Source organism: Rhinoderma darwinii, chromosome 7, assembly GCF_050947455.1.
Source record: "Rhinoderma darwinii isolate aRhiDar2 chromosome 7, aRhiDar2.hap1, whole genome shotgun sequence".
Taxonomy (NCBI): Eukaryota; Metazoa; Chordata; class Amphibia; order Anura; family Rhinodermatidae; genus Rhinoderma; species Rhinoderma darwinii.
Genome location: NC_134693.1, coordinates 99,140,487 through 99,166,999, shown reverse-complemented (window position 1 = coordinate 99,166,999; position 26,513 = coordinate 99,140,487). Strand labels below are relative to the sequence as shown.

General features: G+C 39.8%; 1 protein-coding gene across 2 annotated transcripts in view; it reads left to right on the top strand.

Annotated features, from left to right (window-relative positions):
• CACNA1I (calcium voltage-gated channel subunit alpha1 I) overlaps positions 1-26,513 on the top strand; it is an 884,757-nt gene that overhangs the window by 801,513 nt on the left and 56,731 nt on the right. For both annotated transcript variants that reach the window (XM_075833728.1, XM_075833727.1), the window contains exons 28-32: positions 1,876-2,009; positions 2,252-2,322; positions 15,555-15,633; positions 15,723-15,844; positions 16,182-16,502. In XM_075833728.1, coding sequence (XP_075689843.1) covers positions 1,876-2,009; positions 2,252-2,322; positions 15,555-15,633; positions 15,723-15,844; positions 16,182-16,502 — 727 coding nt within the window. The remainder of the gene's footprint in view (positions 1-1,875; positions 2,010-2,251; positions 2,323-15,554; positions 15,634-15,722; positions 15,845-16,181; positions 16,503-26,513) is intronic.

Below are 26,513 nucleotides of genomic sequence, written 5' to 3'. Positions count from 1 at the left end.
ACCCCCTCTAATATCTCATCGCGCCCCCCGCAACGCAATTGCGGGGGGGGGGGGGCGATGGTTGCTACGGCTGCCTGGGGGCCTAATGAAGGCCGCCAGGTCCGCCATCTCCGTGCACCTATTAAGCCCTGCCTCCGGCAGGGCTTAATAGTTACCTGTCAGAGTCACGATATACTGCAATACATTAGTATTGCATTATATCGTGCAAGCGATCTAACGATCGCTGGTTAAAGTCCCCTAGGGGGGCTAATAAAAAAAAGTAAAAATGAGTTAAATGGTTTTTTTTTGTGTAAAAAAAAAAATTAAAATTAAAAGCTCAAAAAACCCCCCTTTTCCCATTTTCCCCCTAGAGCATAGTAAAAAAATTAATGAATAAACATAATTGGTATCGCCGTGTCCGTAAAAGTCTGAAATATTACAATATATCATTATTTAACCCGCACGGTGAACGCCGTAAAAAAAAAAAAATTGTAAACGCCAGAATCTCTATTTTTTGGTAACCTAATCTCCCACAAAAAATTAAATAACAAGTGATCAAACCGTCGCATGTACACCAAAATGGTATTATTAAAAACTACAGCTTAGCCCGCAAAAAATAAGCCCTCATACCACTTGACAGAAAAATAAAAAAGTTGTGGCTCTCGGAATTTGGCGACACAAAATAAATTCTCTTTTTTACACTTAGGTTTTTACTTGTAAAAGTAGTAAAATATAGAAAAAACTTTATATATTTGGTATTGCCATAGTCGTATTGACCCAGAGAATAAAGTTAACATGTTGTTTTAATTGCACAGAGAATTTTGTAAAAACGGCACGCAAAAAACCATGGAGGAATCGCAGTTTTTTTTCATTTTCTACCCCACAAATATTTTTTTTCCTGTTTCCTAGTACATTATATGGCAAAATAAATGGTGCTCCAAAAACTACAACTCGTCCCGCAAAAATCAAGCCCTCATAGGACTATATTGACGGAAAAATAAAGAAGTTATGGCTTCTGGAAGGTGGGGAGGAAAAAACGAAAATGAAAATCTGAAAAAAGGGCTGCGGCGGGAAGGGGTTACGTTTCCTGGCTGGAGACGCTGCAAGTTTCCTGTGCAGAAATTTCTCCATATCCGCCTGTGCTTTCCTAGATTTAGGGATACCGATCTGCTCCCTGGGTCAGTCCTTCATGGTCTTAACAATTTTTATCGCCTGTGAGCTGTTTTTGCCAGGGTTCTGACCAGGTATTGTGAGGAGCTCTGTTCTTAAGCTGCCATCACGCTGCTCGGCTGTGCTTCACCGCCGTGGAATCTATATTAGCTGCAAATGGGGGATCAACTCCATATTAATGCCTATGGCTTTAGAATGGGACGTCAAAAGCTCATGTAAATGTAATGTATACAGTAAGTGTTCCAATACTGTATAGTGTATATTTACACTGCACTTCAGGCACCTATTCAATGGATATGTTTGTACATATAAAAAGGAAACAAACACTTTCTATAACTTCCTCATGAGTTTCTATTAAGTACATGCCATGTGGACACTTTTAGCATAGGTTTACATCAGAAAGATGTCCATTTTGCTCCACTTAAAGGCTGTGCACTTTTGGAAGAATTTTTTTAATCTATTTTTTTAATTAAATTAATGTGTTTTGTGTTAAGCAATTTTTAAATTGACTTATTTTTATTTTTTACTTTTTACGATAAAGCCTCTATGTATCCTGTATACAAAGAAGCTGTATCTTTCTCTCAGCTGATTCCGTCGGTTCAGCTGAATTGACGGTTCCGCTGTGAGCGGGTCCTGAATGTCTCTGACATACAGGATCCACCTAATATTGATCACATCTGAGTTCATAACTGAAACGTGTCATAAATGTGTTTTTATTTTGTGTAGGTGGAACCAGTTAGATCTGGCCATTGTGCTCTTATCTGTAATGGGAATCACTTTGGAAGAAATTGAAATCAACGCTGCTTTACCCATTAATCCCACCATTATTCGCATCATGAGAGTTCTACGCATTACTAGAGGTAAGAAAACAAAATATGAGATGGATAGAAATAAAGTTCAGATTAACACTAAATAATAACTTGTTTTTCTTAATATCGTAATTTTTACTCTAGCCTAATAGCTTTAATGACAATGTTATAAAAGGCTCCCTGGAGGCAACGTACAATTAGCCAATAAAACTGTAAGACGATCAGATTCTGTGTTGTATCTTTTGAAACTTACTTACTGTTACGTTCTGTTCTCAATTCTCTCCATCTTAAAGTGTTAAAGCTGCTGAAAATGGCAACAGGGATGAGGGCGCTACTGGACACTGTCGTACAAGCTCTGCCGCAGGTAATGAAAGGCCTGACCTTTGTACCTCGGATACTGTATCATTAACATCTTTTGTGTTCCGTGAAACTAAAGTTCACAACGTGATGAATTATGCACTGGGGATTTATTATATATATATATATAATAAATCCCCAGTGCATAATTCATCACGTATATATATATATATATATATATATATATATATATATATATATATATATATATATATATATATATAAAAATTTATGTCACTTTTTGCATCACTTATAATTTTTTTATAATTTATTTACTTTCATTGTTTATATAGCACAACATAATATGCAGAGCTGTAAATATATTTTGTTATCACTCACACCAGTCCCTGTCCTAAATGAACTCACAATCTAATTTTCTATTTCTCACACAAACTGGGGCCAATGTACTTATCAATATTCGGGCCTGTTCACATCACCGTTCATTTCCGTTCCGGGGTTCCATCGGGTGAACCCCGCAACGGAAAGTGAAACTGACAGCACAGCTTCCGTTTCAGTCACCATTGATCTCAATGGTGACGGAAACATCACTAATGCTTTCCGTTCGTCACCATTCCGGCTGGTTTCCGGTTTTCCGACGGAATCAATAGCGTAGTCGACTGCGTTATTGATTCCGTCGGAAAACCGGAAACCAGACGGAATGGTGACGAACGGAAAGCATTAGCGATGTTTCCGTCACCATTGAGATCAATGGTGACTGAAACAGAAGCTGTGCTGTCAGTTTCACTTTCCGTTGCGGGGTTCACCCGACGGAACCCTCCGACGGAACCCCAGAACGGAAGCCAAACGGTGATGTGAACAGGCCCTTAGTTGGAGTGTGGTAGAAAACCAGAGAACCTGGAGAAAACGCATGCAAACACAGGGAGAACATGCAAATGCCATGCAGTTGTTGTCCTTGGACAAATTCAAAGCTAGCACCCCTGTGCTACAAAGCAACAGTGCTATCCACTGAGCCACCATGATGTCCTTAAAAGTTATTTTGGTGAATTTTTGTGAATTTCCTTTTTTCGTGTGTGTTATGGCTTGCTGCGTTTATGTCGCTTACCTGGGAAAGAGATGGCACCAGGCTACACTATGAGAGGAAGGCAAGCCAGTTTGATGTTTTGGACAATGTTCCGCTGGGAAACCTTGGGTCCTGCCCTTTATGGGCATGTGACTTTGACAAGTACCACCTACTTAAACATTATTGCAGACCAAGTACACCCCTTCATGGCACCGGTATTCCCTAATAGCAGTGGCCTCCTTTAACAGAGAAATATGTCCTGACACACTGCAAAAATTGTTCAGGAATGGTTTCAGGAACATAACAAAGAGTTTAAGGTGTTGACGGGCACGAACTTCCTGAGATCGCAATCCACTTGAGCATCTGTGTGATGTGCTGGAAAAACAAGTAAGCCCCACCTCACAACTTGATCTGCCGCTAATGTCTTGGTGCCAGATACCACAGAACACAAGCGGTCTTGCAGAGTCCCTCACGCCTCGATGGGTCAGAGCAGTTTGGCGGTTATAATGTTATGGCTGAACTGTGTGTGTGTGTGTGTGTGTGTGTGTGTGTGTATATATATATATACACACTACCGTTCAAAAGTTTAGGGTCACTTCGAAATTTCCTTATTTTTGCAAGAAAAGCACAGTTTTTTTCAATGAAGATAACATTAAATTAATCAGAAATACACTCTATACATTGTTAATGTGCTAAATGACTATTCTAGCTGCAAATGTCTGGTTTTTAATGCAATATCTACATAGGTGTATCGAGGCCCATTTCCAGCAACCATCACTCCAGTGTTCTAATGGTACATTGTGTTTGCTAACTGTGTTAGAAGGCTAATGGATGATTAGAAAACACTTGAAACCCCTTGTGCAATTATGTTAGCACCGCTGTAAACAGTTTTGCTGTTTAGAGGAGCTATAAAACTGACCTTCCTTTGAGCTAGTTGAGAATCTGGAGCATTACATTTGTGGGTTCGATTAAACTCTCAAAATGGCTAGAAAAATAGAGCTTTCATGTGAAGAGAAGTGGGAGGCCCCGCTGCACAACTGAGCAACAAGACAAGTACATTAGAGTCTCTAGTTTGAGAAATAGACGCCTCACAGGTCCTCAACTGGCAGCTTCATTAAATAGTACCCGAAAAACGCCAGTGTCAACGTCTACTGTGAAGAGGCTGGCCTTCAGGGCAGAATGGCAAAGAAAAAGCCATATCTGAGACTGGCTAATAAAAGGAAAATATTAATATGGGCAAAAGCACACAGACATTGGACAGAGGAAGATTGGAAAAAAGTGTTATGGACAGACGAATCGAAGTTTGAGGTGTTTCGATCACACAGAAGAACATTTGTGAGACGCAGAACAACTGAAAAGATGCTTGAAGAGTGCCTGACGCCATCTGTCAAGCATGGTGGAGGTAATGTGATGGTCTGGGGTTGCTTTGGTGCTGGTAAAGTGGGAGATTTGTACAAGGTAAAAGGGATTTTGAATAAGGAAGGCTATCACTCCATTTTGCAACGCCATGCCATACCCTGTGGACAGCGCTTGATTGGAGCCAATTTCATCCTACATCAGGACAATGACCCAAAGCACACCTCCAAATTATGCAAGAATTTATTTAGGGAAAAAGCAGGCAGCTGGTATTCTATCTGTAATGGAGTGGCCAGCGCAGTCACCAGATCTCAACCCCATAAAGCTGTTGTGGGAGCAGCTTGACCGTATGGTTCGCAAGAAGTGCCCATCAAGCCAATCCAACTTGTGGGAGGGGCTTCTGGAAGCATGAGGTGAAATGTCTCCCGATTACCTCAGCAAATTAACAGCTAGAATGCCAAAGGTCTGCAATGCTGTAATTGCTGTAAATGGATCATTCTTTGACTAAAGCAAAGTTTGAAGGAGAAAATTATCATTTCAAATAAAAATCATTATTTCTAACCTTATATACCTGCATGTATTGCTGTGTCCCTATGCTTGAAAAAGGTCCTATAACAGGACGGAAACGTTGCAGCTGTTGACTGAATAAATCACATACTTTTTGGAACCATTGGAGTGCTGTGGGATTTCTTTTGTTTATATTTTATAATTTATAATCCACTAACACGGAGTGCTGTGGGATTTTCTTCCATAACTATCTATCTATCTATCTATCTATCTATCTATCTATCTATCTATCTATCTATCTATCTATCTATCTATCTATCTATCTATCTATCTATCCTGTATATATATTTATAATAAAAAATATATATGCTAATAAACACAAAGATACAGCATCATCCTGCGGGTGCTAAGGCATATGCAAAATTTTATATTTGTACTTTTTTTAAATGACATCTATGTTTACTATACTAAATATGGGGTTCCTAGCAAACATTTTGATTACAACATGCCAAGTCTCACCACTCACTTGAGCCTAGGCCTACAAACTGTATTCAGGGTAGGTGGGAACCAGATTTATTCTACACTTTATTAAAAATCTGCCTTGGATAGATTGGTGGAGTACAAGACCAAGATGGAAGCAGTCACCACCCTTAAAAGTATAATGCAAAAGACAAAGTTAAGCTTCATTCACATATCCGCTCGGGCTCTTTTCTGACGCTCCATCTGAGGTTTCCGTCAGAATAGAGTCATGACTGACGCAAACGGAACCATAGGTTTCCATTTCCATCACCATTGATTTCAATTGTGACGGATCCGGTCCCAATGGTTTCTGATTGTCTCAGTTGTGCAAGGGTTCCGTTGTTTTGACGGAATCAATAGCGTAGTTAACTACGCTATTGATTCTGTCAAAACGATGAACCCTTGCACAACTGAGACAAACGGAAACCATTGGCACTGGATCGGTCCCCATTGAAATCAATGGTGATGGAAACGAAAACCTCCTGCACCATGACGTGAACTTATGTCAAGGTGCGTTAAGGGGTTAAATAACAGATTCAAACCAACAACAAAACTGTGGACACAAAATGAGTGAATAAATATCTCACAATTTCTAACATCACAGAGGGTTTTCCCCTCTAAAACCTATATAGATCTTCTTTCAGCTGAGAGGTCCATACAATTGTATTCAACCTTGGAAACCTGGACTCTCAACATGATACATTTTACCTACACTAACACATTGTACCAAACTATCTAACAGCAGATTGTATTCATACGCTAGATCTAAAATAAAGAATGCTGGAGTAAAATGTGATTAATTTATTAAAAGGTGCACGCACAGGATAGGTGATAAAAGTATGATCGGTAGGGGCCCCACACCAATCACTAGTATGGGGGTCCCGACTCCCGCTCTTCCTCACTTCACGATTGCAGTAAGGAGGATTTTTAATGGAGAAGCAGTCGCGCTTGTACACTTCCGCTCCATTCAATGTCTGTGGGGCCGACAGAGACAGCCAAGTGATACTGTTTCCGTTAGCCCCATAAACATTAGCGCATAGAACATCTCTGGCTCACCGTGTGCCAAAAAGGGAAATAAACATCATCTAAGAGTAGGCCTAGATTACAGCTATAATTTAAAGTGTAGCTAAACGTTTGGCAAACTTCTGACATGTCATAGTGACATGTCAGAAGTTTGGATTGGTGGGGGTCCGAGCACTGAGACCCCCACCAATCTCTCAGGCGCTTCGAGTCTGTTTGGCTTTTTCCAGAAAGCTGATGTATCAGAGTACGGTCTCATAGACATTTTATTGAGTCCGTACACGATACATTTATTTCCAGAAAAAGCCGAACAAACACGAAGCGGCTGAGCGCTCACACGAGAGCTTCAGCTGCTACGTTCTAGCGATTGGTGGAGGTCTCAGTGCTCGGACCCCCACCAATCCAAACTTCTGACATGTCACTATGACATGTCAGAAGTTTGCCAAACGTTTAGCTACACTTTAATCTTGAGGCGTAAATTATAGGGTATTTGTCCAGCTGCTGGTGGCCCAGCCTACTTACGCTATGCCCTGCCTACTTTTAAAATAAAAATTGGCGAATGAAGCATAAAATGGCATAAAGTGGCTAATCATTGCACAAATATGGGGTTTGCAATAATGTGTAACTTTTTAACGCTATAATATTAGTGTTTAGAGATTGATAAATTTACCCCTAAGTATATCATTAAAAATTTTTCCACATATTGCCAGAAAACAGTTAACCTTGTCACATATAGGTCAATCCAATAGCTGCACATTGACGAAAAATATAAAATCTTCAAAGTTAACATATGCATTGGCACTTTAGTTATAAAAGCATCAATCAGGCTACAGAAAATCTTTAACATAGTGTTACTAAAGCTAACGTATACCCCTGGAGGAACATGAGTTATGTATCCTAATGTATAAGTAGAATATATAGGATTACTGCAGTATGTGTCACATTGGATTTTTCTGTATGGATTATGTAGTTTGACTTTTCCTGCGAGCAAGTGAAACTTGGTGATATTATTAAAAATCTACCATATAAAATAATATTGTATGGACCATGTAAAATAATAGTAAAGGAGAGCAGCCTGTGAGTGCCAGATTTGCCTTTGCTTTGCTGCTGCGGATGGACACTGCTGCTGAGCAACCATGTCATTGCTCTTTATATATGTATTTGTGTGATTTAGAAGACATTCATTTATTTTCTTTTTTTTTTCCAATTATAGAATTTTTAGGTGAGTTATGTTAAGATAGATAGACCACTGGGATAATAAAGATAGTGAAATCATAGTGTGGGTATAAGAAAAACAACAATGTCACAATACAAGCATAATAAAGACAGTGATGTCACAGTATATATGAGTAATGGTGTGAAAGCACAGGAATAATAATTACAATGCCATAATAGTACAAGGATGATGCAGGAATAAGAACACTGTACGATATAAACGTCATAGTAAAAGTTTATTGTACATAGTGATGTCATAGTAAGGAAAAAATGCGCACAGTGATGTCACACAAGACGTAATGTTTTCAATCAATAGAGAAGCGATAGAATCCACTATGAGTTGTCCTTTATTGTGCACAAATCAAGCTAGAGAAAGACCCATCTTCTGTAAGGTTAGGAAGATTGCTGTACTGCATGCAGATTTGGTCACGATACACCACGACTTAGGATCCTCTTACACAGCCCGACATGGGCCGTGAAAGCTAGCGCCGATCAATGAGACATCTCGTTGATCGGTGCTCGTTTTCTCCTTTCACAAGGAGCTACGTATGGGGACGAGCGCTCGTTACTGCAATCACTCGTCCCCATACATTTCTACAATGTCAGCAGCACATCTCCCTGTTTACATAGGGAGATGTGCGGCCGACAACAACAATATTTTCTGCAGCATATACGATACAAGCAGCCAATGAACGAACGTTTGCTCGTTCATCAGCTGATCTTTTCTCCGTGTTCACAGGGCACTAATCGGGAAAGAGCGTTCTGTGAACACTCGTTTGCCTGATATTTGCCTGTGTAAAAGGGCCCTTATCATGGATGCTGTCACTTTAATTTTCATTGAAAATATTTTGTATTGTTGATTTGGAGACCATCCCTTCTTTGTGAAGTTGCATTGTGTGGATTTTTATAGTCATTGCTGTCTCACCTTTATATCACTTATATCATAGCACAGGGATAAAAAACACATCAGTTATAATAAAGGTATGCAGTACAAAACAGTGATGGCACAACACAGGTGCAATAAACAAATGGATAAAAGTAAGCGATATTATACATAGTTTTTTCTCAATACAGGGACAATAAACTAGGACAGGATGTAACAATACAAAGATAATAAACCTGGCCGGCTTACAAGCCAGTGTGGCCAATAAGCCCCCTCAAGCCATAGGGCTCAGGTGTAACTGCAGCTTCTGCATCCCCTATAGTCTATGACCCTATATAGATAAATAGACAGAATGACAGACAGAGAGACAAAGATAGATAGCCAGACAGATACAGTTAGGTCCAGAATTATTTGGACAGTGACACAATCTTCATGATTTGGGCTCTGCTGCCACCACATTGGATTTGAAATGAAACAACTGGGATGCAATTAACATGTGGACTTTCTGGTTTAATTCAAGGGGTTGAACAAAAATATCCTGTGAAATTTAGGAATTGCAACCATTTTTCTACACAGCCGCCTCATTTCAGGGGCTCAAAAGTAATTGGACAAATTAACATTACCATAAATAAAATGTTTTTTTTTAATACTTTGTAGAGAATCCTTTGCAGGCAATGACTGCCTGAAGTCTGGAACCCATGGACATCACCACACGCTGGGTTTCCTCCTTTGTGATGTTTGCCAGGCCTTTACTGCAGCTGTCCTCAGTTGTTGCTTGTTTGTGGGTCTTTCTGCCTTAGTTTTGTCTTAAGCAAGTGAAATGAGGCTCGATCGGGTGGAGATCTGCTGATTGACTTGGCCATTGCAGAATATTCCACTTCTTTGCCCTAAAAAACTCCTGGTTTTGGTTTCGCAGGATGTTTTGGGTCATTGTCCATCTGTACTGTGAAGCGACGTCCAATCAACCTTGCTGCATTTGTTTGAATCTGAGCAGAAAGTATATCCCTGAATACTTCAGAATTCATCCGGCTGCTTCTGTCTTCAGTTACATCATCAATAAACACTAGTCACACAGTGCCTTTGGCAGCCATGCATGCCCATGCCATCACACTGCCTCCACCATGTTTTACAGAGGATGTGGTGTGCTTCGGATCATGAGCCGTTCCAGAACTGGGTTGGCTTCTTTACATGTCGTTTGGCAAAGTCTAATCTGGACTTTCTATTTTTGAGGCTGATTAATGATTTGCACCTTGTGGTAAACCCTCTGTATTTTCTCTCATGAAGTCTTCTCTTTGTGGTAAACTTAGATACTGAAACACCTACTTTGAGGAGAGTGTTCTTCACTTGGGTAGATGCTGTCTGTGAAGGGGTTTTTCTTCACCATGGAAAGGATTCTGCAATCATCCACCACTGTTGTCTTCTGTGGACGTCCAGGCCTTTTGGAGTTCACGAGATCACCAGTGCGCTCTTTTTTTTTTTTTTTTTAAGGATGTTCTAAACTGTTGGTTTGGCCACTCCTAACTTTTGTGCTGTCTCTCTGATGGATTTCTTCACTTTTTTTCAGCCTAACAATGGTCTGGTTCACTTGCATTGAGAGCTCCTTTGACCTCATGTTGTGGGTTCACAGCAACTGCAAAAGCCACACCTAGAATCAACTCCAGACCTTTTACCTACTTAATTGATGATGGAATAGCCCATGCAGCCAATTAAATCGCTTTTGAGATAATTGTCCAAATACCTTTGGTCCCATGAATAAGAGGCAGCTACATATTAAAGAGCTGTAATTCCTGAACCCGTCCTCACATTAGGATGTGAATACCCTCAAATTAAAGCTGAGAGTCTGCACTTTAAGCCCATATTGATTATATAACTGTATATTCAATATGTTTTGGCAAACAGCTAAAATGCCAAAACATGTGTCACTGTCCAAATAATTCTGTCCCTAACTGTAGATGGATTTATCTATTCAGTGGCATTCCTGACATAGATGAAGCATACCACCCAACTTTCAAGTATCACATAGAGAGACAACCAATGTGGTGCGCATAGCGTGCCATGGCAAAAAGCTTTGCTTTTGCCACGCCTCTAATCCCAGCCAATCCCCGCCCATACACACCCGGTTTAGCCCACACAGTATCATGCTCCAATAGTGCCTCTCACACATTATAATGCCAAATAGCTGCTCCCATACAGTATAATGCCCCCATAGCTGCCACCATACAGTATAATGCCCCCATAGATGCACCCATACAGTTTAAAGCCAATACAGATGCCCCCATACAGTATAATGTCCACACAGATACTCCCATGCAGTATAATGCCCAAACAAATTCCCCCATACAGCATAATGCCCCATAGCTGCGCCTATGCATCATAATGCCCCCCATAGCTGCCCAATATAGTATAATGCCCCATAGCTGCCCCATACAGTTTAATGCCCCCAAAGCTGCCCCCATACAATGTAATGACCCCATAGCTGCACCATACAGTATAATGCCCCTAGCCGCCCTTATAAAGTATAATGCCCCCAAAGCTGCCCCCAGTGCCCACATATAAACTGCCAGTGCCTTTGTAGATAGTGCCACGGTGCCCATGTAGATAGTGCCCATGTAGATAGTGCCCCTATATAGTGCCACAGTGTCCATGTTGATAATTCCACACACCCCTTGAAGATAGTGCCAACCCCCTGTAGATAGCGCTACCCCCCATAGAGCCATTGGGACTCCCTCTAGGATATATATATATATATATATATATATATATGGACAGTGACGTCAGTAGCTATTCATTCAGTGGAATCCCGGTTGCCGACTCTGGCTTGGAATTCCGCTCCAGGAGGACCCCTGACGTCAATGTCCATATATGGACCATGACCTCAGGGGTTTTCTCTAGGAGCAGAATCCCTGGCCAGATCATCGGCAATGGGGATTCCACTCAATCAGTAGCCACTGATGTCACTGTCCATATATGAACAGTGATGTCAAGGGCTTCCCCAAGCACACCGCTTAAAGTACCCTCGGAGTCCTCGGTGAGCGGAGGAGCTCCCTCTTCTTCTCCGCTCTGAAGTAGTTTTAAAGCAGGGAGCTGATCGTTCCCTGCTTCAGCATTAACTTCAACTGTATCTGTGTCCTATGGACGCAGATACAGTTCACAGCGGGACATACCCCGGCCGCCCGGGATAGCAAGACACTGCCCGGAATCCGGGACTGTCCCGCTATATCCAGGACAGTTGGGATGTATGGATGAACTCTTTTAGAGGCACAGTTTTTTTTAATCAGAAATTAGCTATTCATAGAGGTGAGATTCAGTGTCAAAGCTGCATTTTGCTATTTTAGTATCTGCAGCACTAGCACTGTTGGACTACACAGTGCTATGTAAAGCTACTAATCGTCATAGCCATGGCATAAACAAGCATTAGAAGGGTGCCTCTGTTTTTTTGTACTGTAAACCTCTAGACATATCTGTATATATTTTCAGAGCTAATATAAAACTACACAGTATTATTTAGGCGGTGCTCTGTCCTTTTACTGCTGTACATTTTGTATTGATTTCACTAACTGTACTGACTAGAATTCTTTGTAAGTCATTTTGCTTTCCTGCTATCTTCTTTGTCTTCCCTTTCTGTACTTCAGCTATGTCATCATACCAGAGCTGCCACCTAATAGATCAATATTACTCTTCATCTTCTATTGAGTGTTTTCAATCAACCATACTCTTACCCCTAAGGGAACAGGGCTCCCCACACCAGCATAATTGACAATGGAAACTCCAGATGCATTTCATTTTAAAGAGTTGGGGATGACAGAAAGTGTAATGAGATTTATGACAGTCTCCTGATGAATGAGTTAGCCCCTAGCGAGCCTTAGTCCTGTGAATCTTAGGCAGGTGATCATTAAGGAGAGAACAAGAAAAAGACAACAACGATATTGATTTCAAATCAGATCACAGCTCCAACATCAGTCCAGCTGATTTTTACTTCATATTCTTGCTCATGCATTACATAAATCTCCTGAGGCCTTCAGTGCACACACTGGTGTATTTTACCAATTTATAGACCTATCTCGACTCTTTTCCCTCATGTCGCATTTACCATTTCTTATCTTATAGTCACTTATCGGTACTGAAGCTGTATGGTTGGCGTCTCTATTCCCGGCATCATCAAAGTCTATGGCAGCTGATTTTTTGCCTGTCTGATTGTGATTTCAAGATACTCCTCAATATTGAAACATGTGATGAGTCTGATTATTATCTGCGAACACACAAACTATGACAGCTTTATCCTTTTCCAGCCATGTTAAAGTTCCTGCCAACAGTGCAATCTATCAATCTGTATTCACCATTGAACTGTTGATACTGACATTACTGTTATTTAAGGTAAAAATAAAAATGTCCTTAGGGGTAGTTCACACTGAGCTTTCTGGCGCTGTATCAGCACCAAAAACCGTCCCAAATCACCCCCCATTGATTAAAGCTTTTGGCCACTCGTGGAAAAAAAGCGGCATGCTCTTTCTTCGAGCAGTTTCTGCCTCTGACCTCCCTTTGAAATCGCTCGTGTGGATAGGTCATCAGTTGTCCAGTACTGGACAACCCCTTTAAAGTCCTGCAAAGACATTCCACGAACCATCCCACAACTCACACTCCAAATGCACGGGGAGGAGGTGTAAATAAAGAGAAAACACATAACGTAAAAAGAAAAAAATAACAATTTTATTTAATTAAACCTGACTTTTTCCCAGGTCCATATGCAAGATCCAAGGATTACATTTATGATAGAACTTTTCAGTTCTTGAATTGAACCTCAAAATTTGTGACTGCAAGAATAGCACTGCAAAGCTTTACTATGAACCAAGGTTTCCAATTTTTATGGGCCCTTAGTAATCCCAGAAAAGCTCACCACAAGCAGAATGAAGGCCACGTGGTGCACCAGAAGTCACCATCATCAGTCTCCTTTTAGATACAGTTAGGTCCAGAATTATTTGGACAGTGACACAATCTTCATGATTTGGGTTCTGCATGCCACCACATTGGATTTGAAATTAAACAACTGATATGCAATTGAAGTGTAGACTTTCAAGTTTAATTCAATGGGTTGAACAAAAATATCCTGTGAAACGTTTAGGAATTGCAACCATTTTTCTACACAGCCTCCTCATTTCAGGGGCTCATAAGTAATTGGACAAATTAACATTACCATAAATAAAATGGTTTTTTTTAAATACTTTGTAGAGAATCCTTTGCATGCAATGACTGCCTGAAGTCTGGAACCCATGGACATCACCAAACGCTGGGTTTCCTCCTTTGTGATGCTTTGCCAGGCCTTTACTGCAGCTGTCTTCAGTTGTTGCTTGTTTGCGGGTCTTTCTGCCTTAAATTTTGTCTTAAGCAATTGAAATGCAGCTTGATCGGGTGGAGATCTGCTGATTGACTTGGCCAATGCAGAATATTCCACTTCTTTGCCTTAAAAAACTCCTGGGTTGCTCTCACAGTATGTTTTGGGTCATTGTCCATCTGTACTGTCCAATCAACCTTGCTGCATTTGGTTGAATCTGAGCAGAAAGTATATCCCTGAACACTTCAGAATTAATCCGGCTGCTTCTGTCTTCAGTCACATCATCAATAAACACTAGTGACCCAGTGCCTTTGGCAGCCATGCATGCCCATGCCATCACACTGCCTCCACCATGTTTTACAGAGGATGTGGTGTGCTTCGGATCATGAGCCGTTCCAAGCCTTCTCCATACTTTCTTCCTCATATCATTCTGGTACAGGTTGATCTTAGTTTCATCTGACCAAAGAATGCTATTCTAGAACTGGGCTGGCTTCTTTAGATGTTGTTTGGCAAAGTCTAGTATGGCCTTTCTATTTTTGAGGCTGGTTAATGGTTTGCACCTTGTGGTTTACCCCCTGTACTTGCTCTCATGAAGTCTTCTCTTTATGGTAGACATAGATACTCATACACCTACTTCGAGAAGAGTGTTCTTCACTTGGATAGATGTTGTGAAGGGGTTTTTCTTCACCATGGAAAGGATTCTGCTATCATCCACCACTGTTGTCTTCCCTGGACGTCCAGGCCTTTTGGAGTTAATGAGATCACCAGTGCGCTCTTTTTTTCAAGAATGTACCAAACTGTTCATTTGGCCACTCCTAATATTTGTGCTATCTCACTGATTGATTTCTTCATGTTTTTTCAGCCTAACGATGGTCTGTTTCACTTTCATTGAGAGCTCCTGTCACCTCATGTTGTAGGTTCACAGCAACAGCTTCCAAATGCAAATGCCACACCTGGAATCAACTCCAGACCTTTCACCTGCTTAATTGATGGATTATTGAGGGAATAGCCCATGCAGCCCATTAAATAGCTTTTGAGATAATTGTCCAAATACATTTGGTCCATTGAAAAAGAGGCAGCTACATATTAAAGAGCTGTCATTCCTAAACCTTTCCTCAAATGAGAATGTGAATACCCTCAAGTTAAAGTTGAGAGTCTGCACTTTAAGCCTATATTGATTATGTATCTGTATATTCAATATGTTTTGGTAAACCGCTAAAATGCCAAAACTTATGTCATAGTCCAAATAATTCTGGACCTAACTGTATGTTTACAAATGCTATACCTAAAAATACTGGACTTGCTTTATTGCTATGATTGCTGTACTTTGATATAATTTTATGTCTTCTTATGATTGTTTATTGTTTGTTTTTGTTTTCTTTGTTTCAGGTGGGAAACCTGGGTCTACTCTTCATGCTTCTCTTTTTTATCTATGCAGCTCTGGGAGTGGAGCTGTTTGGCAAACTTAGTGAGTAAAGTATACAAGTTTTCCTCCCAAGCATATACCATAAATTATGTAACTCAAGAGTAATATGCACACCTTACTGTTTCTAACAGTATGCAATGATGATCACCCATGTGAAGGAATGAGTCGACACGCCACTTTTGAAAACTTTGGGATGGCTTTCTTGACTCTTTTCCAAGTTTCTACAGGAGATAACTGGAATGGAATAATGAAGGTAACAAATCACTGTGTAGGTCTTGTTGAGGTCTTCATAGATTTTCGGCAGAAACAGCATCTCAAGCTTTTATGAGAGACACTTTTGTAGGGTCCTGAACAGGATTCTAAGTAAATTTACTCACAGTACTTGAGAACGCTGTTCATTTTCTTTCCCTAGCAGTTTACATTCTGGGAAAATTTTGAAGATGCATAATATTAAATCAGTGAAAATGGCAAAATGAAAATAGTTACAAACCTGGCAGAAAAATATTTGAAACTGTTGGCAACAATGAATTTTATATATTTGTGATAATTAATTTCGGGAAGCTCAGCTATTCCTTCTGATCTGCCAACAGGATACGCTACGTGATTGCACCAATGATGACCGCAGCTGCTTGAGCAACCTACAATTCATCTCTCCTCTGTACTTTGTAAGCTTTGTGCTCACAGCTCAGTTTGTTCTAATAAATGTGGTGGTTGCTGTATTAATGAAGCACCTGGATGACAGCAATAAAGAAGCACAGGAGGACGCGGAGCTGGATGCTGAAATTGAAATGGAATTGGCTCATGGCCTTTGTTCTCAGACATCACCTGTTTCTGCTCTTGATAATGGAGGACGTGGAGGTAGACCAGCTACAGAGGGACATCGTAACTTGAGATGCTTCTCCCCAGCTCAGGTAAATAGTGAAGCATTAAATATTATAAGACTAGATTTACATGTTGTGGATTGGGTCCTGATTACCAGTGTAAATAGAGCAACGTAAATTCAGACTGGAGAAACCACATTGTATGTAAATGGTATTTTAAAAATCCCATTCACATACAATCTGCTTGGATGTGCTTGGATGTGCTTCCGATACCAGTACCAGTGGCTACTAGTTTCCATAATAGCCTGAAGAGTCAATAGTGTTTTATGTTGCAGTAGAACTAATGCTCTATTCACATCACAACTATGAGCTACCTCAGAAGTATATATGTTGTTAGCAAAAGATGGTATCCTGTGATTAACCCATAGGTTTTCATGGGCAAAAAATGTAGCACAACTGTATCTTCATTTTTTTTTTTAGCTTTTTCATTACATTATATTGCAGGACTGAATGGTTCTACTGTAGTTTACCATGTGTTAAAATTAATTCATTTTAGACTCCATACTGATCTATGGGCTTCCTTTTCTGTAAGAACTAAGTAACGTAATTTAATCTTTTAATCTTTTTTTTTTTTTTTTACACATTTTTTTTTAAATATTCCCAACTGTGGCGCTATAGGCCTGTTCCTATAGAGTCAACAGTAAAACGTCAAGTCTTTTGCTTAGATAGGCAGCATACTACGCAGTGACACAGTATTCTTTTATCTTCCATGGACCAGAGAAGAAGTGGGGGAGCAGGGCTGTAGTTCACAATAACACCTGATTGTTTGTTAGTGTTTAGAAATAACATGAGTATTATGAAGAGCAGTTAATCACTGTCTTCTTCCAATGCATCTGATGTCAGGAGGTGCAGCTACAAATAAACAACACTATAAATATGTAGTCCCCTATCTGAGGTGTATTGACTGAATTGTTTCAAAAGTATATTGAAAATTAGGTCTTAAATACAAAGATTGGTACAAGTAATTAATCTCCCTAGCAACCCTATTAATAATTAATGAGAAAGCTTTTAATGGCAAGTCCTATTACCCTAATGGATCTTGACATCTATAGGTTACTATATACCGAATTCACAGAAAATAATAAAAAGTAATGTATGCTTTAACCCCTTATTGACCGCCGATAAGCCTTTTCACGGCGGTCATTAGTGGGCTTTATTCTGATGCAATAGCCTTTTCACGGCGCTGCATCAGAATAAATAAACAGACCGGGGAGCCGTTAAATCTCCCTGCTCTCAGCTACGAGAGGTAGCTGAGGGCTGGAGCATCTCTGCTCGAACAGGTGAGATTGATATTAGTATCGATCTCACCTGTTTAACTTCTCAGATGCGGCGCTCAATAGCGAGCGCCGCATCTGAGTGGTTTTGGAGAGAGGGAGCTCCCTCTCATCCCACTGATTCCCGGCGAGTGTCTGTGTCTCGCCAAGTGTCTGTGTTTCCGATGGCAGCCAGGGCCTAATAAAGGCCCCCAGGTCTGCCTGTAGTGAATGCCTGCCAGAGGCATGGCATAGCAGATGCCTGTCCTTTTTAAACGGACAGTCAGTAATACAAAAGTATTGCAGTGTATTATAAATGCGATTGGAGGATCGCATATTAAAGTTCCCTAGTGTGACTAGTAAAAAAGTAAAACAAAAGTTTAATAAAGTTAATAAAAAAGTGAAAAAAAAAAAATTAAAAACCCACTTTTTACGCTTACAAAATGCTTTACTATTCAAAAGAAAGCAAAAAAGTTGCACATTTTTGGTATCGCCGCGTCCGTATTGACCCTGACTATAAAGCTATTACATTATTTAACCCGCAGGGTGAACGCCGTAAGAAATAATATAAAAAAACAATGGAAAATTGCTGTTTTCTGTGAATCCTGACTTTAAAAAAATGTGATAAAAAGTGATCAAAAGGTCGCATCTACTCCAAAATGGTGCTATTAAAAAATACAACTTGTGCCGCAAAAAACAAGACCTTATGCAGCTATGTCAACGCAAAAATAAAAAAGTTAGAGCTCTTCGAATGTGACTATGGAAAATCTATAAAAATTGCTTGGTTATTAGGGCCCAGAATGCAAGCAGGGGGAAGGGGTTAAAACTGTTGATGGTACTAATCATGATTCATGGCTGTGACTTCAGTTCTACTCCTGATTTGTCCTTTCTTCCTGTTGTTTACTTCTGGTTCCTTGTAAGGCTGGATTCACACGAGCATGTTTGGTCCGTAAAGGACGGAACGTATTTCGGCCACAAGTCCCAGACCGAACACACTGCAGGGAGCCTGGCTCCTAGCATCATAGTTATGTACGACACTAGGAGTCCCTGCCGAGCTGCGGGACTACTGTCCCGTACTGTAATAATGTTTTCAGTACGGGACAGTAGTTCCACAGAGAGGCAGTTAGCGTCGTACATAACTATGATGCTAGGAGCCCAGCTCCCTGCAGTGTGTTCGGTCCAGGACTTGCGGCCAAAATACGTTCCGTCCTTTACGGACCGAACATGCTCGTGTGAATCCAGCCTTACTGTTCTTGTGTTCCCTGATACCATAAACCCTAATGATGGTTCTTTGTCTGATTTGCCTCCTGGTTTTAATCTCTTGCACTTTCATCTGTTCTGATTCTGGATCCCTCCTGGTTCTGCTTTTGCTCTGAACTCTAGTTACCAATTAGTTCTTATAAAGTTTGATTCAGTTCCTAGTTTGGCTGCTGGCTTTGTCTCTTATTATACAATTAGGTCCAGAATTATTTGGACAGTGACACAAGTTTTGGCATTTTAGCTGTTTACCAAAACATTAAATATACAGTTATTTAATGAATATGGGCTTAAAGTGCAGACTCTCAGCTTTAATTTGAGGGTATTCACATCCTAATTTGAGGAAGGGTTTAGGAATTACAGCTCTTTAATATGTAGCTGCCTTTTTTTCAAGGTCCAAAGGTAATTGGACAATTATCTCAAAAACTATTTAATGAGCAGCATGGGCTAACTCCAAAAGGCCTGGACGTCCACGGAAGACGACAGTTGTGGATGATCGCAGAATCCTTTCCGTGCTACTTTACACAAGTGAAGAACACTCTCCTGGAAGTAGGTGTATCAGTATCTAAGTCTACCATAAAGAGAAGACTTCATGAGAGCAAATACAGAGGGTTCACCACAAGGTGCAAACCATTAATCAGCCTCAAAAATAGAAAGGCCAGATTAGTCTTTGCCAAACAACATCTAAAGAAGCCAGCCGAGTTCTGGAACAGCGTTCTTTGGACAGATGAAACTAAGATCAAACTGTACCAGAATGATGGGAGGAAGAAAGTATGGAGAAGGCTTGTAACGGCTCATGATCCAAAGCACACCACATACTCTGTAAAACGTGGTGGAGGCAGTGTGATGGCATGGGCGTGCATGGCTGCCAAAGGCACTGGGTCACTAGTGTTTATTGATGATGTGACTGAAGACAGAAGCAGCCGGATTAATTCTGAAGTGTTGAGGGATATACTTTCTGCTCAGATTCAACCAAATGCAGAAGGTTGATTTGACGTCACTTCACAGTACAGATGGACATTGATCCAAAACATACTGTGAGAGCAACCCAGGAGTTTTTTAAGCCAAAGAAGTGGAATATTCTGCAATGGCCAAGTCAATCAGCAGATCTCTACCCGATCAAGCTGCATTTCACTTGCTTAAGACAAAATTTAAGGCAGAAAGACCCGCAAGCAAGCAACAACTGAAGACAGCTGCAGTAAAGGCCTGGCAAAGCATCACAAAGGAAGAAACCCAGCGTTTGGTGATGTCCATGGGTTCCAGACTTCAGGCAGTCATTGCCTGCAAAGGATTCTCTACAAAGTACTAAAAAACAACATTTTATGTATGGTAATGTTAATTTGTCCAATTACTTTTGAGCCCCTGAAATGAGGAGGTTGTGTAGAAATATGGTTGCAATTCCTAAACGTTTCATAGGATATTTTTGTTCAACCCCTTGAATTAAACCTGAAAGTCTACACTTCAATTGCATCTCAGTTGGTTCATTTAAAATCCAATGTGATGGCATGCAGACCCCAAATCATGAAGATTGTGTCACTGTCCAAATAATTCTGGACCTAACTGTATACTCTGCATTACAGAAATGCTACTTTTGATAACTTAGTAAAAACATAAATCATTTTATTGATTAAAAAATGATATTCATTAAATTTGTTTTCTTTTATTCTTCTTTGTTACTATCCTGAAGTATTCCAGTTTTTCACACTGACGATTAAAGCAGTCACAATAGGCTGACACTTCCTGTTTTCTGCAGCTCACTTGTCAGTTTTGCTGTGTAGACTGGAAAAGAATGAGTAGAGTCATGTTATTATTAGAGGGTGTGTGAGTTATTGACAGCTCTATTGTTCTGCTGGTGGACAGGATAGCAACACTATACAAGTCAAAAATAAAGAAAAAGCAACACTGTATATATCGAGAGGATGAAATCCACAGGGCTTGCATCTCCCTGTCACTTTTGGTTTTATTGGAGAGGGCTGTACTCCATCACTTCCTGAACACTGCAATAATCTATGACATTTCTCTGTCGCTCGTCTCCTATTTATTTCAGCTGCCATAAAGAACACACACTCTGCTGTACTGTCTATACAGTCAAAACAAGAAGGAAGTGTGTGCCTCCAATATAGAAATATTACAATATTTCTCTTCTACATACTTGCATTCTTTTAATGAAATTAAAATCAAATACACATGTGTCCTTCCTTAATTTATCTCTAATCCAGACATATCCCGAGATGTAAAAAAAAACATGTTAAAAAATACACACACTTCTGACAGATGCCATCCATTAGCCATTCGTTGCACATAGATACTCATGTTTAAAAAAAAGTATGCATTTAAAGGCTATAAATACCTTTGAATGTTTTTTGTTATTGCATTGTACTGATTTTGGGGTAGAAATAATTTCCCCAATAAGGTCTTTATTAAAAAAAAAATAGCATTTTCCTTGGGCAGTCTGCCTGTATTCACTTATATTGCAGGCTGCTTTGTCCCGTTCCCAGTCAAATACATCAGTTTAGTGCACTGACGGCTCGATCTTCAGTCTGTCTCCTCTCCTGAGTGCTCATTAACGCTCATTTTAGCTGAATTATGATCAAGTTGATCATAATGCAGCTAAAATGACCGTTTATGAGCATTTATCAATTTTGTAAGAGATGATTTAACCCCTTCATGACCACCCCACGTAGATTAACGGGCTGCAGCACTGGTCCTTGTGCCTGAAGCCCGTTAATCTACGTGTGCTCCTAACAGAGCACACAGTCGGTCCCCGCAGCCCGGCATCTCCCAGTACGGGCTGCTACTAGCAGCCAAGGTACTGGGGGAAAACATTGGGTCAGATCACAGCGGTGATCCAAACCGATTAACACCTTAAATGCGGCAGTCAATAGCGACCGCCGCATTTAAGTTGTTATAGCAACATCGGCACCCCGCTATGCAATTGCGGGGGCCGATTGTTGCGGGGGTCGATTGCTATGGCAACCAGAAGCATACCAAAGGCTTCCAGTCTGCCATCTATGGAAGGCGATTAGGTCCTGCCAGAGACAGGACCTAATATGCCTCCTGTCAGTGTGAAACTGACAGGTATAATACCCTGCAATTCATAAGTATTGCAGTGTATTATAATAACGATCCAGCAATTGGATCTTCAAGTCCCTAGTGGGACTAAAAAAAAAAAAGTTAAAAAAAGTTAAATAAAAATGTACAAAAGTAAAATGTAAAAATATTTCAATTTAAAAATCGCCCTTTTTCCCTTATAAAGTCCTTTATTATTAGATAAAAAATAAAATAAACTATGCATAATTGGTATCGCCGCGTCCGTAACGGCCTGAACTATAAAAATATTATGTCATTATGTCCCGCACGGTCATCGCCATAAAAATAAAAAAACTATACCGGAATCGCTATTTTTAGTCAATTCAGCTCCCAAATAATTGCATAAATGTCACAAAGGGTCTTTTGACCCACTGGGCCATACCACCCAACAGGGCGCAGGTGAAAGTCTATAGTTCGTATAGGTACCTGTGGCAGCTCAGACAGCAGCAGGGCAGGCTCGGCTGGGACTAGGCAGCAGGCAGGTGTCAGGCTAGGTGAAGCAGGTCAGACGTGGATACAGCACGACACGACTTTGGCACAGCACAGTGCTCGACCAGGTAGGTAGGGAATGCTAGGAACAGGTAACACACTAGGAGGCCATCACATAGACAGACTAGGAATACACAACAAAGCTCAGGCGTGGGAGGATGGGGCTGGGACCTTCTTATAGCCCAGGGTGCTCTGAAGCAATCAGCTCAACTACCAACATGCGTGCGCTCTGGCTTATCAAGTCTGGACTGAGCTCGTGAGCGCACCCTGGTGGTCACTGTGGAGCAGGACAGCCGTATGTGCAGACATCTCTTGAGAGAAGGGCGTCGACTGGATGGAAGGAGTTTGTGGTCAGCGACCACGGACGTCACAATAAATAGGGATCGAAAAGTCACATGTACCTATAAAAACTACAGTTTGTTCCGCAAAAAACAAGCCATCACACAGCTTTCCTGATAGAAAAATAAAAAAGTTGTGGCACTTAGAATATGGCAACACAAAAACAAAATAATTTTTTTTAAAACCGTGATTTTATCGTGCAAACACCATAAAACATAAAAAAACTATATACATATGGTAATTTATAGCGCACGGTGAACGCCGTAAAAAAAAAAAGAATAAAAAACAATAGAAGTTTTGACGGCCTAATTACACTAAAGTCAGCAAAAAACCTATGTGGTCAAAATGGTCCTTCCCTTCTGAGCCCCGCTGTGTGTCCACACAGCCATTTATTACCACATATGGGGTATTGCCGTAATCAGGAGAAATTGCTTTACAAATTTTTGGGTGCTTTTTCTTCTTTATTCCTTGTAAAAATTGATAATTTCTACGTTTTATTGGAAAAAAAATTAGATTTTCATTTTTACGGACTAATTCCACTAAATTCAGCAAAAAACCTGTGGGGTTAAAATGCTCACTATACCCCTTTATGAATTCCTTGAGGGGTGTAGTTTGCCAAATGGTGTTTTTTTGTTGGTGTTTTCACTGTTTTGGCACCACAAGACCTCTTCAAAACTGACATGATGCCTATAGTATATTCTAATAAAGTGGAGGCCCCAAAATCCTCTTGGTTCTCCTTTGCTTCTGAGGCTAGTGCTTCAGTCCATTAGCACACTAGGGCCACATGTGGGATATTTCTAAAAACTGCAGAATCTGGGCAATAAATATTGAGTTGCATTTCTCTGGTAAAACCTTTTGTGTTACAGAAAAAAATGGATTAAAATGGATTTTCCGACAAAAAAAAAGAAATTTGTAAATTTCCCCTCTACTTTGCTTTCATTCATGTGAAACACCTAAAGGGTTAAGAAACTTTCTAAATGCTGTATTGAATACTTTGAGGGGTGTAGTTTTTACAATTAGGTGACTTATGGGGGTTTATAATATACAAGGCCCTCAAAGCCACTTCAGAACTGAACTGGTATCTATAAAAATAGGTTTTGGAAATTTTCTTGAAAACGTGAGAAATTGATGCTAAATTTCTAAGCCTTGTAACGTCCTAGAAAAGAAAAGGATGTTCAAAAAACGATGCCAACATAATGTAGACATATGGGAAATGTTAATTAGTAACTATTGTGTGTGGTATTACTATCTGTCTTACAAGAAGATACAGTTAAATTTAGAAAAATGCAAATTTTTGCAAATTTTCTCTAAAGCTTGGTGATTTTCGCAAACAAATACTGAATTTATTGATAAAATTTTTCCACTAACATACAGTACAATATGTCACGAGAAAACAGTCTCAGAATCGCTTGGATAGGTCAAAGCATTCCCAAGTTATTACCACATAAAGTGACACATGTCAGATTTGAAAAAAACACAAGGTCAAAACAGGTAAAGGTGGTCTTTGCCAGGCTTACATGGGCAGAATATCATCTTTTGTAATCCTAGATGAATATTTTTTTATTTCTTATTTTAGACAAAATTATTTTTGGGGGACACAAAGGGTTTTGTTATTATTTATTTAAAACCAGAGCTGATACATTTTTATGTTAGTGAAAAATGGTCAGAATTATTTTTCTTAGTGTTTTATTATGTTCTGTTGTAGTTTGTTCAATTAATAATATGTACCCCAAAATAGATCCTCTAACTCCCACGTGCGTAGTGATGCCAAATATGTGTGCATTGTGTAACCTTTGACATTTTTATACAGTTGCCCCAAGAACAAAGACCCCAGTTTAGTTTTTAATGTGTCTTCCCCTTAGGCCTCATGCACACGACCGTGTTCGGTCCGTGATATACGGACCGCATGTCGGCCGCCTTTCCCAGACCAAACACAGTTCAGGGAGCCAGGCTCCTAGCATCATAGTTATGTACATGTATATCACGGACCAATCACGGTCGTGTGCATGAGGCTTTAGCTTTAGACAACAATCATCATATAACTTTTCTTAGTGAAGTCTGATTTTATTTATTTTACAATTCCCTTTATTACTTTGTTATTTATTTGAACGCGGTAAAAACAACAATGAAGGAATCACTGTTTTTTTCCCATTCCATCCTACAAATATTTTTTTTTATCAGTTTCCCAATACGTTATATGGTACATTAAATTATGCCATTAACCAATTCAGATTTTTGTGTGCTGGGCTAGCAACATTATTCTTAAAAAATGTTTTCGTTACTAATGCAGTTTCTTTTCTTATGATTTTTTTTGAGCATTTTTAGGGTTGTAGTTTGAAAAGAATTGTAACAAATGTTTTATTTTTTTTACATTTTAGCAATTTATTTCTGGTAATAATATAGTGTTACCCAAAAATAGACTTTTTATTTGTGACCGTCATTGTATATTATACATTTTTAAATATATTTATTACATGTCTATATTAAGCTAATTGCGTAAGGGATAGCATTGGGACAACGATTGGCGGGGGGTAGCTTTTAGGGCATATTCTATGTGCAATTTTAATTTAATTAATTAATTTATTTAATTTTTTTAACTTTTATGTTTTCATTATTATGGCCTGTCCCTTATAGGTCAAAAAAGACCTTTCGGGAAATGTATTATTTAATTTAAAAAAAAATTATACTATACTTTTCTAATGTAATTGGCGCTGCACAGAAGTCCTAGTTACAGGGGAAATTAGCCGTGTTATAGCGAATATTGTCACTATTTGGGCATTGCAGGGTCTAATTCGACCTAGTATCAGCCTGCTGCTACTGAAATCCCTGCAATCATGTGACCAGTCACATGACTTCTGGGAACGATAGTCATCTCTATTCTACACACAGCGCTCATTGAGCGCTGTGTACATGAGTACTGAGAAGTCAGAAACTGTGAAAACCACTTCTTTCATCTCTTCAGGGTCCCTGACAGTTTTTGACTGCCAGACATCCGACGCTCAGCTGCCCAATCGCCCAGGCAAGAAGCTTTATCCTGTGCCGTATATATACAGTGTGCGGTCCTCAACTGGTTAAAAAAAAACACTTCATCCCGCAAAAAAACTGCGCTCATGTGACTTTTTAAAGTCCCCAAAAAAATGTATTTAGTTTTAGCGCTGCAGCTTCTATGTATCCATTATACACTACCGTTCAAAAGTTTAGGGTCACTTAGAAATTTCCTTATTTTTGAAAGAAAAGCACAGTTTTTTTCAATGAAGATAACATTAAATTAATCAGAAATGCACTCTATACATTGTTAATGTGCTAAATGACTATTCTAGCTACAAACGTCTGGTTTTTAATGCAATATCTACATAGGTGTATAGAGGCCCATTTCCAGCAACCATCACTCCAGTGTTCTAATGGTACATTGTGTTTGCTAACTGTGTTAGAAGGCTAATGGATGATTAGAAAACACTTGAAAACCCTTGTGCAATTATGTTAGCACCGCTGTAAACAGTTTTGCTGTTTAGAGGAGCTATAAAACTGACCTTCCTTTGAGCTAGTTGAGAATCTGGAGCAATACATTTGTGGGTTCGATTAAACTCTCAAAATGGCTAGAAAAAGAGAGCTT